This window comes from Balaenoptera musculus, chromosome 12, assembly GCF_009873245.2.
Source record: "Balaenoptera musculus isolate JJ_BM4_2016_0621 chromosome 12, mBalMus1.pri.v3, whole genome shotgun sequence".
In the NCBI taxonomy this organism is placed as follows: domain Eukaryota; kingdom Metazoa; phylum Chordata; class Mammalia; order Artiodactyla; family Balaenopteridae; genus Balaenoptera; species Balaenoptera musculus.
Genome location: NC_045796.1, coordinates 29,781,128 through 29,797,329, shown reverse-complemented (window position 1 = coordinate 29,797,329; position 16,202 = coordinate 29,781,128). Strand labels below are relative to the sequence as shown.

The following is a 16,202-nucleotide window of genomic DNA, read 5'->3' as shown; positions in this document are numbered from 1 at the left end:
ATTTAGAGAGAGCTTCAGAGAAAATAAATGACTTAAAAACATATAACTAGTAGGCAGAAGAACTGAGATTAGAACCTAGGTTTTGTGATTTTAAATTCAGGCTCTTTGTAGCCCAGAACTGAACTAGTCTACACTAGAAATAACTAGTAGTTCATACAAATAAAGACCTTGAAGAAATGGAGTGAATTCATAAGACTTTTCACTGAGCTTTCAAGATAGGAGGGACTTGGGTAGAGTAGGCAGGGGGAAGGAAAAGAGGCCACAACAAATGCTTTCTGTCTCTTGACCTGGGTGGGGAGCAATGGGAAATAAAAATGCCCAGAGAGGCAAAGCATTGCCTCATGTCACAACGCCAGGGGGGCATCATTCTCTTTATATCCCATGTGAAATCTATATGTGTTTCTATATGAATGGTAGCCCTGAAAGAAAACTCCACAGACTACGATGTAAATGGTGCCCCTTGGAGTTGTGCAGACACTCTCATGGAGTTGGGTGGGATGATGGAGAACCTTGAAAATCACACATCTTTTCCCTCTAGGATGAGTGATATAGTCATAGAAAGAGCATGGAATTAGGCTTCAGATGTCCAGAGTTCTAGTCCTAAATCTGTGTGATCTCAATCTCTGAGAGTTTCTTGTTTCTTTTCTCTAAAAGGAAAATGTAGGACTAGATCATTTCTAATCTTCTTTTCACCTTGAAAGGCATTTGATTCTTCTGATATGGAAGAAAGTGGGAAGCCATGGAAGATTTGTGAGCTGTGGTGACATGGGGAACATGATTATTTAGGGGATACTGGTATGGAGGATGATTGGGTGTGGGAAAGGCCTAGAAGGGGAAAGAACCACAGGAAGGGTCTCCCAGTAATCTAGGGATGAGATCGAAAGGGGTAGACTAGGATGGCAGAAATGGGAAGGAAAAAATGAACACAGGAACCCTTTGTGAGGGAAAATCCAAGAGCATTTGCTCATTGACTGGATTGGGAAACGGGCCCAGAACGTCAGACCTGAGTGACTAGCAGAGTCACTACCCCATGGAAAAGAAAGACAAGTCCCCTTGACGTGAGGGGAATAAGAATTCAGCCTCAGCTTCTTTGTGTTCAGCTGACAGTGAAGCATCAAAATGGAAAAGTCCAGCACTCATTGGGAAAAAGGGAACAAGAAGTCATGTGAGGCAATGGAACTGGAGCTACGTGACAGTCGTCAGCTCAAGGGAGACAATTAACGTTCCTGAGAAAATAAATATGAAAGCTTTTATAATGCATTAGCAAAAGAGTGTTTTTTGGTTTTATAGCTAAAGAAACAAAAGCCAAGAGAAAGTAATGAAATGACCTCATGGCTTCTTTAGAACTAGATGGAATGGAAGCTAGTCATATAGTTTAACAAGTAATGTTTTAATTAAAAGAAATAAATGTCTATCACAGAAACTGAAGACAGAATACAGAGCCTTTGACCTTCTGAAATATTTCTTTCCAGATTCACATCTATTCCCTTAGTCGAGTTTATCACTCTGGCCATTTTGTACTGTGTCAGTTTAGCTAAGCTGGAACTACATTTCCTTCCCTGTGTAGTTCTGGGTAAGGGTTGCCCAGAAGAGAAATTTGCCTGAGACTTGGAAGGCCAAAGTGACACTCAGCCCTGTGCTTGGGGGGTTGGTGCCCTGGACATCAGTGCAGGTTGTACACATTGTTGTGATCTGCTGGTTCTCCTTGTTGGCATGGGGAGCAGACAGTGCACCCAGATCTCCTCCTCCAACTTCTCCAAGTACCAGGCCAGGCACATGGGCAGGGCTCTGTGGAGAAGGACATCAGTTTTTCTGCAGGTGGCCTGCGTCATCAGAGTTGACATGGTGAGAGACAGATGTGGGTTCCAGGTTCTTCTTATGGATTCCAGTTTGCCCCAGCAGGGTCCCTTGTCTTTGCTCCCCTGGCTCTGCGTCCAGCTTTTCCTCCCACCTGCCCTGCTGACCTGCAGAGACTTCAGGCTGCAACCAGATGCAGAAACCACAGGCTTCACGGACTCCACCAGCTTTTCTTTGCGGCCCTGATTAGTGACTTTCTCCTTTGCCTCTAACCGTCCCCTACCAGACCTTTGCTTGCTCAGCAGCTCTCACAATTATGCAATGTCTAATCCCTGTAGAAAATTCCTTATCTCATATCACTCACAGCAGTTCTGCTTTTCTGGTAGAATTACTCACACTGTCTTCTCATCCAGGCCTTTCAATGCCTAGCCTCCCTTTAATTGACTGTACTTTGTGCATTTCACTTATTCTCAAGGGATCATTAGCTATCAGAAAAGGGTGATGAAATTTTAAACTTGATCTTAATATCTCTAAATAGGCATCACGATAGACTGGGAACCAATATTAAACCATGGCGTCTGGGGACACTATCTATAGGCTTCTGGTGCCTGGGCTGGAAGCCTTCACAGCACCCAGAGCTACCCAGCTCCAGCTGTTAACAGAAAGAAAGAAACTGCTATCTTGTTTAAGCCACTGTCATTTTGGTCTTTGTTATAGCTGAGCTTGAATTCCAACCAATATACACACTAAACATTATCTTAATCAAGTTTAGTTATTCAAGTAAATGCACATCAAAAACTTCTGCATTCTCATCATTATCTTCCTTCTCTTTTATCCTGTAGCTCAGCCTTATAAAAAATGTACACGCTCGCTTAGCTAGCAGAGCTTCAGAAAAAGAGAGACTGTCTCTATCCTGCATAAAATGCAGTGGCCCATTTAATAGCCTCATGTGATGGACAATGATATGCTATTTTCATTCATTCTTATTTCTAATATATCTTCAAGGAGAGGACTGAACTGACAATTAACAGTTACTATCAAGACCAACACAGTTCTGCCTATTCTTGTCTTGGCCATTTCAGAAGATAAGAGATGTTTTCATGAGAGCAAGTCACTTAACTTCTCTGAGAGTCAGTGTCTTCATTTATAAAATTTGGTGAATACTTTTCTTCCCAGGCTTGTTGTGAAGGTAAAATGAAGTATTCCAAAATATGTAAAAACTTCCTAGAGCAGTGTTTGACATAATAGGTGCCAATAAATATTAGCTGAATCTAAAGCTTAAATTATGTATTTTTAAAAATTAGTATAGAATACTATTTAAGGAATTCTAGAAGGTAAATAACAAATAGCCTCCAATATTTTTTTTCCAAAATCAGATTGAGCTTCCTGAAAAGGGGAACTCTTGCTCTAATATAATAAAGTACCAAATGATATGTGAGTGACTGAGGGTTTACTGTACTTTTCAAAGTTACCCAAAAACTAAAGAGAAGAAGAGTATCATGAGCTCGGGAGGACTCTTACCATGAATAGTTTGGCTCTGGAAGTTTAAGATCAACGTCTCTATTATAATGTGTGTCATGTCATAACCTCTGCCAACCTGAGAGGTTCTCTGAATGAAAACAAAGAGGGCATCCTTTTCTTAATTGATCTGTGATATTTCAAGAGATTGGATCAAGAAAACTGATGCAAAAAAGAAATATTTTTAGTTTTATGATGAATATATAGGGAAAAAAAGATGCCAGCAAAGGGAATCAAAGGAACAATAAATACCACCTGAAGTTTATCAAGTAAGCAAACCTTATTGATATAGAAAGGTTCACAGACAAGGTTAAGTTGATTCCTTGGTACAAGGTAGCACTCATATCTTGCTCTTCTAATAGACTTTGAAGAGTTTCTGAAAATAACAACTTTAAAAAGGTGCTTACTCAAATTTTATTAGCTTTATGTATAGAGTGGCCACATAAGTATTGTTATTGCTGCATGTTATGGCTCCCCAAAATTCATATGTTGAAACCCTAATACCCAATGTGATGACATTTAGAGATGGGGCCTTTGGGAAGTAATTAGGTCATGAGGGTGAAGCCTCCATGGTGGAATTAGTGCCCTTCTGAGAAGAGACACAAAAGATCTAGTTACTTTTCTCCTCTCTCTCTCTCTCTCTCTCTCTCTCTGTCCCATACAGCAAAAAGTCTGCCTCTATAAACCAGGAAGAGAGCCCTACCAAGAACTGAATCTCTTAGCACCTTGATCTTGAACTTCCCAGCCTCCAGACTGTGAGAAATAAATGTTTGTTCTCTAAGCCATGGCAACCCAAACTGATTAAAACAAGTGTCTCACAGGTGCACACCCAAGATAATTGAATCTTGAAAGAATGGTAGAAACTTGTTTCCCGGAAACTATTCGTTAATGATGTTTATCATTTTCAGTCTTAAGAAGCAGGGTCAGGGTCCAGGAACAGGTCAGAGAGAGCAGAGGTTGATGGTATTGTAGCATTTCCTCTATCTGCCCATGCACAGTCCCTTATGGGGAAATCTGTCTACTCATAGTGTGAAAGGAAGGGCCATCTTCTGGACATCAGTGCTTTAGATCATGTAGTCCAATCTAGCCATAGCTGCTTAGACTAAAACAACCCCTTATGACCTGGCACAGCAAAGGGCAGTGTACATCAGATTCCCTCTATGGAATCTGAATGAATCAGTATCTAGAGACTGATCTCGCATAGACGTAAGAGTAGAAACTAAAAGATGAGGAAGCAGAGTTGAAGGAGAGGCCGTATGGGCCATGTGCAAGTCCAGTTATTAATTAACTGAGATTAAGCAGGCCAAACCTGCTGGTTGCTGACCAGAAAGAAGCAGACACAGGGAGCATAGCTCAATCCATTCAACCAAAATCTCCTTGAAGACAGGGACAGTATCTGCCTTGTTCATTACTGTTTCCCTAATATTGAGCATAGTTCCTGGCTATTAAAACAATTAGTCACTCAGTACATATCATTTGAATGAAGACTTAAGAGTGGATCACTAGGACAAGCCCTCTCCAGAAACACTGTCCAGCGTCTGGCACCAGAAACCTGCACGTGTTCGTGAGATTCCTTCTCCTTCAACACAGCCTATGTCTTCTCATTATTCTTGAACCTCCAGCACTTGCCTTTATGGGAGAAAATTTGTCTGCTCCTTGATCATTGTAAACAAAAGTTTCAACATCAACTCTGTAAGAGAGGAAAGGAAGGAGGAAGAAAGGGAGAGAGATGGAGAGGAATGAGAGTGGGAGGGAGAGGTGACAGGTAGGAGGTGATGGTGGTAGAGACAGACTACCCTTGATTTTTAAGCACATCATTTTCTAGTGAGGCATAAAAAAGATCCTTCACAACTTCCCTACAGAGAGGTTTAGACTTTGGATGTGAGGCTAAAAGATGAAAGAACTGTAACAAACAACCTATTCTAGCAAACTCCAGAGTTTGCTCAAGAGAAGTGATTAAACTTTGTCACTGCAATAGACTGACTATATCAAATAAAACAACCTTGTAGCTACCTCCCTGTAGATTGTTTGTACTATGTTCAATGGGAATGCATTGACTCCCATTCTCCTGTTTAACAGACAGAGTAAAGTGCCCCAGGATGTTACTCTAGCGATCAAATATACTTCAGTAATGCATTATCCTTTCCATAATAATTCCTTCTTAATTCCCTTCTTCTTCTTTATTACTGGAATGCATCTACTATTGTGTCTTTAAGAAAATCTAAACACAATTTTTTTTCCTTGCACCTATGAAGAAAGTAGAGAATGATGTAGAAGACAATGTCCCAGTAAACTTTGTTTTCATAAAACAATATATTCTCTTGAGCAACAAATATCTTTCAAGGTCTGATTCATTCCTAATCAACTGATATTAAAGTATCCTCATGTGACAGATAATGGGAAACTAATCCTTGGTTGAATACTAGCCCTGCACATTTCACACGGCAGATATAAGCCAACCATACTTTCCTCATTAGCAGAAACATCAGGTGGTCAATATCATCCCCATCTTGCTTCTAGTAGTTCCGTGTATGAGGTACTATAGCAGTAGGATGCTCTGACAGGTCAAAGATAATATATAACATTCATAAGGGGAGAGAGGGAAGGAATACAAAATAAGATACTTACTTGGTCCTAGACCAATTGAAAATGCAGCAACATAAACAAGCAAGCTGGCTAAGGACAGCCATTTCAAAAAAGCTGGGACGTCCGCAGGGTCTGTGATGATCTGGTATTCAGTTTGGCTTAGTCCAGCATTCGATAAGGATGCCAAGGTCGTTTCTCCTCTCTTATCCATGTCATTTCTCATGGGCCTTAGTGAGCTTCTGCTGTGGGAAGCCATCCCTTTAAAGGATTCTCTAAGAGTGTCATTGCTGGCTGACAGGTTAGCTGGTCCATAAAACACAGACTCATCCAAAGACTGGTTGATAGGACTATGGTTTCTGCAGATATTGGTGAAGTTCATATGGATGTTGAGGTTCACGATGCCCATGGTTACCAGTGAAGCTGCCATCACAGAGGAGCCGACACAGAGGAGGGTTTTGCTCCCGACATGGTCTACAAGAAGGGTGGCCGGGATGGTGCTGATGACCTTGACAACCCCAACCCCTGTGGAGGCGAGGCTAGCTGCCTCGTTGCTTTGGAAGCCAACGGACTTCAAAACAGTGGATGCATAGAATAATATGTTTGGCTGGCCAGTGATTTGTACAAAAAATACCAATGTTAAGCCTATCATGATTCGGGTCCTCATGTTGTCCTTTGAACGAAAGAGATCCCCAAAACTGTACTGATATTCATCTTTCAGGGAAGATTTTATCGCAGTGAGTTCCTCCGTTGTATCGGAGATGGCTCTCAGCTTTCCGAGAACCTTGCTAGCAGCTTCCTCGTGTCCCTTCATCACCAGAAACCGAGGACTTGGAGGAAGAAAGTACATCGCAATCGCTTGCAAAACTCCCAAGGGAATAACAAGGCCGAACATGTATTTCCAGCCGTGGGAAACATTGGCAAACGCGTAATTTGAGATGTAGGCAAAAAGGATGCCGATGACAATCATCAGCTCGTTCAGCGACACAAGAAGGCCTCTCTTGTGTTGCGGAGCAATTTCTGCGATGTAGACACACGTGGCGATGGAAGAGAGTGAAATGGAAACCCCAATAGCAATGCGTCCCGCTATGAGAGCCGCATAAGATAAACTGATGATCAAGACCAGGCTCCCAAGTCCAAGGAGGCAGGACGACAGGATGATGGCGGCCCTTCTTCCGCACCTGTCAATCAGGACTCCTCCGATGAGAGAGGCCAGTAGGGCCCCGATGAGGAGGGAGCTCACAACCATTTCCTGCTCGTGGCAGGTCAGGGCTAACAAGGTTCTTATCTGCAGAAGAGCCCCAGAGATGAGGCCAAGTTCATACCCCACCAGGAAGCCGCTGACAGCAGCCGTGACAGATGACAGGAGAGTAAACATACCGCAACCTACGAGCAGAGAGAAGAAACAGGTCAGTTCTGAATTGTGTCTGATGGAGACTTAAGCTTGTCTAAGTACGTTTTTCATAGCACTGAGTATAAACACATAGAATCATAGTCCAATAATACACTAACCAAGACATGATTAAAAAAGGAAAAATCCTTTTTCTTTCATTTTTGGGGAGGAGAGGGGTGGAGACATTTAGAAAGTTATTTCTTCTATTTGTGATGTGATGTTGGTTTTCGTTTTGAGCAGACAGACATGCGAGATAAGCAGATGACAGATGACGAGGACTGAACAAAAAAGAACACGGTTTCATTCCTGCCTTGGTGTTGGATGAGAAGTTCAGAGAGCGTGGCTCCTCGGGTCCCGCTGTCTAAGGCAAGCCCTTGAGGGCAGGACAGAGAGCGAAGCAGCCTCTGGAAGGGCCCCAGTCTTCCCAGCGTGGAACCTGGGGCAAAATGAAGCACAGCCTCCAGGAAACCTGCCCTCCGGTCTCCTTGGCCACAATTGGGCCACTGCTGGCTTTTGCTGAAACACATTGAGGGTGTTGGGGGAGGCCAGGATGTGAGCGCCTCCACGAATTCAGGGCTGGGTCAGAAAGAAGGAGGCGGAAGTAGGTGCAGGGAAAGGACCCGACAGCATCCATCACTCACTCTGAGGAAGGAGGAAGGGGCATGGGACAGGGGGAAGAAGAACAAAAGGGGCTTTATATTGTTCCATTCTTTTAGGGTTAACAGCTGAGGGAAAATGGTGAAATGTTAAAAGTCATTAATTTTCGGTGGTAGGTACATAAGTGTGTGTTACATGTCTGTAACTTGTCATAACAGAAAGGAGACAAAACAAAAAGACAAAAGCTTAGGGAAGAGTATCACAGGTCCAGGAAGCAGTAGTTTCCAAGGCCGGAGCACAGAAAATCGCTCGTCCTGTTTTAGGAACTGTGAAATGCCAGGACGTCATGTCATGTATGGGGGCACAGCATGAGCTTGGGGAGGGAGGTGGGAGGGGGCATCAGTGAAAGTGGGTAGGTAGAGAGGGGACACTTCATGCAAGACCTGGCAGGTCACAGTGACAACTTTTTATTGTATTCGCAATACAGTGGGGTCCATGCCCACTGACCAGTAAGAGGGAAGACACTCTGAGCTTCTTGCTGCTGTGTGGAGACTAGTTGTCAAAAGGCAAGGCTGGTAGTAGGGGCTAGTTTGTCGCCTTAGTCTTGACAAGAGACGGTGCCAGCTTGCATCTGGGTGTGAGGAGTGGAACTGATGACAAGCAGACAGATTCAAGAGTTAATTTGGAGGTAAAAACGATGACACTTGCTCATGAATTAGTGTTGGAGGGTAAGGAAGTGGGTCAGAACCCAAGATGGCTCCCTGGTTTGAGCAGTTGGTTGGGTGGCTTTACAATATTCAGTACCCGGTCTGCAGGCTTATGTACTATATGGGCCACAGGTTGACCTAGGGAAGAAGCAGAAGGGACCTGGCTATGGGTGGAGGTGAAAGGAGAAGTGGAAATCAGAAGTTCCACATTAGATTTACTAAAACGGTTTACTTGTTTTACCTGTAAGCTGTTCCGATTAAAATATCAGGCAGTGGATTGAGCATACAGATTTGGAATTGAAGAGGTAAGTCAAGGCTGGGGAGATGTATTTGGGATCCAGCAGTGTGTATTTGGTATTTACAGCCACAGGGATGGGAGAGATCACTTAGGGAGACAGAATAGAGGAACAAGAGAAGCAAGACGAGGATGAGGACCTAGGGAATGTCAACATTTAGAAGAGGAGGCAAAAGCAAAGGCGATGGAGAAGCAGCAGATTGAGATGTGTGTGAAATGGACTAGAAACGTGTGCTTGGACACACAATTATCACAGGCTGAGCTGAGGCTGCTCAACTATGCCGTTGCTGGAGTAGGAGGTGTGGTTTCAAAATGCCATTTAGCTTTGGTGAAAGGAGCAGGTCAGATAAAGGTGATCTGACATCGCTTCCCACAAGTATCCAAGGTATTTTACATCTCTGGGATCCTGATGGCATGTGGAAAATGGGAGACTCCAAAAATAAAATTTAAAAAGCATCAAATATTTAGATGGAGGAGCAAATAAAAATGCAATAATCCACAATAAAATAAAGTTGATGTATGAGCATTGCGAATACAAACCATTAAATTGAAATTACATCAGCAATTTAACCAGCTAATCAGAAAACAAATATTTAACATCATTACACAGCAGGCATCTTCCTAGGTACTGGGAGATATCTATGTATATGTACAGATATATCTCTATATGTATCACAATGAAACAAAACAGATGTGGTTCTTGCCCCCCAAGAAACTTAACATTCTAGTGATATCTCTATTTTCTATTATTTATTATGTACTCTTTTAATTTTCACATGCAAAATGACTTTGAAGTACTCTCATGCCCTCAATTTCCACATATTCTTTTTTCCCACGTGATCTTAAAATCCTCAACAACAAATTCTTCTACCACAGGCGATCTGAGTCAGATTCTCACATTTGGATAAGAATATCACATTGCTCCTTATCTCTTCTTGTCATTGTTCTTTATATCTAAGTTTGATGTGCTGATTAGGGTGTGTGCTCTGGCAGTTGGTCTCCAGTATTCAGGTTGGAGAAATAAGTGACTCTGGAGAATGAGGCACTTGAGAGGCAGGTTTAGTGAGGCACCCCAGAAGCAGATTTAGAGGGACAGAGGGCGGCATGGGGTACTGAGTCAAGGACACGGGGGAAGAGATGCCAGAGCTGTGTGAGTAGCAGAAGACGGTCTTTGCCACCTTGCCCTTCTCCTTCGCCTTCCTTAGTTTCCCCGTTTTGTTGGATGGGAAATAGTGCTTCCTTAGAAAAAGAAAGACCCCTTGAGATACAAGAGTTCCTTCCTTTGATGCTCTATTATCCTACTTTATTTTTATTTTTACTTTTTTAAAATAAATTTATTTATTTATTTATTTTTGGCTATGTTGGGTCTTTGTTGCTGTGCGTGGCTTTCTCTAGTTGAGGTGAGTGGGGGCTATTCTTCGTTCCGGTGCACGGGCTTCTCATTGCTGTGGCTTCTCTTGTTGCGGAGCATGGGCTCTAGGCGCGCAGGCTTCAGTAGTTGTGGCGCGCAGGCTCGGTAGTTGTGGCTCACGGGCTTAGTTGCTCTGCGGCATGTGGGATCTTCCCAGACCAGGGCTCGAACCCGTGTCCCCTGCATTGGCAGGTGGATTCTTAGCCATTGCACCACCAGGGAAGCCCTCTATTATCCTACTCTGGAGAGAGTCGAGGCAGTGGGTTAAGGAGGAAAGGGGATGGGGGGAGGGGGTGCATGTCCCAAAGCCAGCTTCTTGTGGTCTTGGGGAGATATCCCCTGACAAAAGAGACCCAGCTTTTTCTTCTGCTTTCTGGACTTAGCTTCATATGCCTAGTTCTTTTATTCAGGGTTCACAGGACACTGACAGACTGGGATGTGTGCAAAGGGTCTGGAAACCATCCTGGTTTGTCAGTGTCCCTCTTCAGACCCAGCAGCTAGCACTGAGTATAATTCTTTAGAGATATAATAAAATTGTCTCCATATGAATTAATAAAAAATTCTCATTGCAAAATTACAAGTTTTTAAAAATTATATATCACAGTATTATCTACCTATCTATCTATCTGTCACCTATCTAGGCAATTTGCCTTCAAAAGCTTATACAGTTGCACTAGGACATTCTATGACCCTATACTCACATAGGTTGGGGGGAGGATACCAACACAGGTTATATGCTACAGAAGTAAGCTATGGTCTTTACTGTTTGAATTTTATTTGAAGGTTATATCTTCCCCATTATATGCTTTAAGGGCTACTGACCCAAACTAGCTTCCCCACTCATCTCATGACTGCTGTTTGTTACTGCTGAGGTTCCATTACAGTCCTCAGGCTGCCCATTCAGGATCTGGAATTCTAATTCAGTGTGGAAGGCTAGACCCTAGCGCTTCCAGGATCTCAACCCTGTGACACCTTAGGACTTCCACCATGGGAAATTTTCCTGGTGCTATTTTACCATACAAATAAAATGAAGAAAGACATAGAGTGGGCTTTTCTTTTTCTGTGTCTACTTTTTGGTTGATGATGTTAGAAGCAGGATGCTATCCTATGGATGCCAGAAAGTAGAGATGACTTTTCCAAGAAAGCTGACAGAGAACGGGAGGAAAGAGAGAGAATGTCTGCCTAAACACGAATGGCAGAGTCGGGGCAGCTGGGTGGACTGAGGATAATCAGCCAGCACTACAGGAGAGAGGAGGGTGAGAAATCATAATTAGAGCCTTTTCAATAGACATCCAGCCCTGAAGTCAGTCCGCACTTAAAGTTCATGGTGAAGTTTAGCATTCCTGGCCATTTGGCTCAGGGTCTTGATCCACGAGGGCCCTTCTTTACATCCCAGTGTCCCCCCAAAGATGCCATAGGGAATTCTCAGCCTTTTGTGGACATCACAGAAGTAGAAACTATCTAGAAACTTGCAACTGGTACCCACAGGCTCCTGGGTCATGCCTACCCTCTGGGTCTGGCTGCTTTGTTAGACCAGCCGTGTTCCTTTTGATGCGATGATAATTCCTTAGTAAGATAATAAAGAAAAACTGTTCCCATTGAAGATGTGATCACAACTCAGAGGCTTTATGCAAATGAGCACTGAGACCCACATCCAGGGCACAAAGGACAGGCAAGCCCCACAGGCTAGGAGGCTGCAGCCGCTTTCACAATAGCTGCATTGTCTCCTGCTCACGGTGACTCAGACGGAACCACAACTTTAACTGGCAAGCACATGAAACACTCCATTTTTCACAATATTTGAGTTTCTGCCCGCTTTCTTCTTTCCTTTCTCCCCCATGTGCCTATTATAGCGTAGGTACATAATGGACACACAGCAAACACTTGCCAGAGGACTGAATCCTACAACAGACTGGAAAGCAGCGTGCACACGCAGGTCTTTTTCTGGCAGGCAGCCAGGTCATTATACAGCTTGACCAACTGTGAAGGCTTCACACATTTAAAAGACCTCCTACTTCATGTTTTGCTCAAGAAAACCTTGCAGTGGCCCCCAAATGGCCTTGCATTTGTGTTCTCCTCTTTCTCTGCTCCTTCCCTCTGAATACCTTTAATCCCAACCCATCATGCAAGAGTCATTTCAAGTGCCACCTCCCCCATGATGACTACGCTGCTCTGCCACCTTCTGCTGTCCCACCCCAGCCCCTCTGCACTCCCGCTATGCACAGAATGCAGGGTTTCAGATATATGAAGGCATACTTCTGTCACTCATTTATTGACCTGTTTGTCTTCCCCTCTTACACAGAAAGACCTTGAAGGCAAGAACCCCACTTTCTTTTTTTTTTTTTAATTTATTTTTATTTATTTATTTGGTTGCGCTGGGTCTTAGCTGCTGCAGGCGGGCTCCTTAGTTGTGGCAGGCGGGCTCCTTAGTTGCAGCTCGAGGGCTCCTTAGTTGTGGCATGCAAACTCTTAATTGCAGCATGCACGTGGGATCTAGTTCCCTGACCAGGGATCGAACCCAGGCCCCCTGTATTGGGAGCATGGAGTTTTAACCACTGCACCACCAGGGAAGTCCCCAAACCCTGCTTTCTTTACATCTGTATTCTTACCTCTAGTCTTTGGCACAAGGTCAATCCTCAATAAATATCTGTTGAGTGAATAAATAAATGAATGCATGGTAACAGCACTGCAAATGCCAATCCTTGGTCCTCTCTTCCCCACGGTTGGTCAACAGACTAAGGTTAATACCTAGTATTACTTAAGGGTTAGCACCTGGAACTTTATATTTACATAAATGCTTAGCATCTGAACAACATGCAATCAGTATTTCTATAGCGCTTTCAGCACTGTTATTAGCCAGTTAATATGGCACCATTGCAGGGACTCTAAATTGTTCCGCTGTCACTCGTATATTTATGTTTTATTTAATGTCAGCCCCATGCACAGGCTTGTTCACTAGTCACTCAGATTCCATGTTTAGCAGTCTCCTTTCTGGGGACCAGGTTTTCAGGTCCCAACAACAGTCTCCAGGCACAATTCTCCAGCCCTTCTGCACCACTGGCTGTTTCTGGAAAATGCCTGCCCTTTCCCAGACTTGTGCTTCTCTTCATGCTGTTGTCCCTCACTTACGGCACATGGCACATCTGGCCTCCCTCCTTCACAGCCTAGGGAAACATGAGTCTTTGAAGATCCGGCTCAAATATCCCCCCTCTACAAAATCTTCCAGACTCCCTCTCTGTGGTTAGCATTAATCTCTCTTCTCTCTTCTGCCTTTGTGTCCAGGGCCTTACAGCGCTCTGGATTAGTCTGTCTCCTGCTTAGATTGGGAGCTCCTTGAGAGTAGAGTCTGTATGGGGGGCCCACACAGGACCTGATGCCAGAGCTCTGCAGAGGCTATTGGATGCCCAGGAAGGAAAGCGCTGGCTTAATCAGATAGCTCTCTTGTATGGAGGGTGTGAGGAGAGTGTGGTATTGTGGTATGGTGTTTCCAACAGCTGTCAAAAGTTCCAGATGCTGCCTCTTGGCCTTGGACCATGTGTGGTGCTCCCTGTGATGGTAAATATTGGGCACTATCCTTTATCTAACCACTCTCCCCCCACCTCTCCCCGTACCCCCATCCTCTCTTTAACATGCAATGAAACTCAGAACAACAGAAAATGTGGCCTTCCTCTATACCTACTATTGTTTGGACTTTCTAGGACAAAAAGATAGGAACTTTACTTTCCTTCCTTTTATTTTTCCAAGCCCAGGTAGTACTTTCACAGATACACTTTTCTGAAACTAATCTTCTCCAAATTCTATTGTCTGGGGAGGTATAAAGAGGGGGCATAAGAGCACTTCCCTGCATTTTGCTCTGTTGTTAACACTTCTTTTCTGCCTGATCCCTTGTAGGACTTTCATTCTTTTCTTTCTTTCCTTCCTCTCTTTCGTCTTTCCTTCAATTTGAAACTTTCACCAGGACAAGTCAGAGTACTTGTTCCTTCTAAATTTTTTTTGCTACTGGTTGAGTTCTCCTACTCAGAAAAGATTTCCTCTAGTATTTTGGGGTTTTTTTCCTTCCCATTTGTTTTGGAATAATTATTTATATGTTAGCTAAATATATTCATTTCCCCTCTCATCTCTATCTTATTGTTCTTTTTATGTGCCTCCTAGAATAGCTTCTCTTATTTTCCTCTGCATCACAGATTTCAGATAATAATTCTGCTCTTGCAGTTTTAGACTCTGACACTTTACACATCTCATATTAGGTCTATTAGCATCTCTGATCTCAGCTAGTTCCATCTTCACCTCAATCTACTCTTATCACCAGATGTTGTCCTGCATCTCTTTTTTCCACAGAGTCCATTTTTTTTAAATTATAGAGAACAGAAATCAGATGCTGTCCAAAATGTATTTGTTTCCTGTAAAGAGAAATCTTAAAATGCATGCTTTGCCTTTGTATTTAAAATGTGCTTGACAATAACCAGATTGCCACATTCTCTTTACCCAGCCCCCAAATCATTTACGATATTTTTGACGGCAGGAAACCAAAAACCTGAAAAACAAGGGCATTTATTGTTTACTCTGTGAGAAGACCAAGTTGCATTTGGTGTCTCCAAGGATTCACACTCTGTGCATCCTTCTGTTCCTGCCTCCTCAGAGGGTTGGCTTTTGTCCCCAATCTGTCACCATATGTGCAAGGTGGCTGTCACAGCTCTCGATATTAGATGCTTTCACAACCAGACTCAAAGGCAGCAGACAATGGAAGAAGGCTTAGGGCAAGGGGTTAACCCCATGTGCCTCTTTCCTTTTATCAGGGAAGGAACTTTTCAGAAGCACCTTGGAAGATGATGGGGTTCAGGACGTGCTACACCAAAATACAACCCCTTGGCATATTGAATATTTTAAGCTGAAGGAATTTGAGAAAATGCCAGATACAGGAAGGTGGCTCTAGCCTTCCCCCTGCCCTTCCCCCCCACCCCCGAAACAGGTCATAAAACCCTCATGTGAGAGGTGCTGTCTGTTATACCCAGAGGAAAAGAACATCCTTATCTCAGAAGACAAAGGGGCACCAAGAAGAATTCAAACAAACAGCCTTGCTAAGTTTCCCCTGGCTCACTACACTTAGCTCATACTCCTTGACCTGTCATATTTTCATGACTGTCCACTGTTCATCAAATCTAGCATAAAAATACTCAGGCTTAGTCATGTCTTTGGGTCTTTATTTCCTTATGAAGGTTTCCATGTCACATAAGACTTATATTAAATAAACATGGATGCTTTTCTGTTAGTCTTTGTCAGTTTAATTTTCGGACTCAGCCACAGGCCCTAAAAAGGTTGAGGAAAACTTTTTTCCTCCCCTACAAAGACTTGCCCTAATGTCTCGTTGACCAGAACTAGAGAGTTCCACAGCCAAACTTGGCTGCAAGAGAGACTAAGTGAGTATCTGAATCTTCTAGTTCCCCAGATGGAAAAGACCAAGAAATAAGAAGGAAGTTGGAAAAGCTGTTGGGTTTTCAGTGTCTGCCACACCTCAGTCTAGCCACCCAGTTGCAGTTGGAAACTCTCGTAGTTAGACTTGAAGGAGCAGTTGATGTGCACAGCTGCTAGCCAAATTTCTGATGTCTGGAAGTTATTTTTGTGGAGTGACCCCACTGGACTGAGAAAGGAATTCTTTTTCTTCCACTTTTTGGTACGCTGACTATGAACAGACTGTCATTTTTTGCTTGTCAAAAACAATACATGCAGGGCTTCCCTGGTGGCGCAGTGGTTGAGAGTCTGCCTGCCAATGCAGGGGACACGAGTTCGAGCCCTGGTCTGGGAGGATCCCACATGCCGCAGAGCAACTAGGCCCGTGAGCCACAGTTGCTGAGCCTGCGCGTCTGGAGCCTGTGCTCCGCAACGGGAGAGGCCGCGACAGTG

The 16,202-nt window shown here is 43.6% G+C and overlaps 1 protein-coding gene across 1 annotated transcript in view; it reads right to left on the bottom strand.

Annotated features, from left to right (window-relative positions):
- SLC2A12 (solute carrier family 2 member 12) overlaps positions 1–16,202 on the bottom strand; it is a 56,776-nt gene that overhangs the window by 29,514 nt on the left and 11,060 nt on the right. The window contains exon 2 of the mRNA XM_036871772.1: positions 5,944–7,284. Coding sequence (XP_036727667.1) covers positions 5,944–7,284 — 1,341 coding nt within the window. The remainder of the gene's footprint in view (positions 1–5,943; positions 7,285–16,202) is intronic.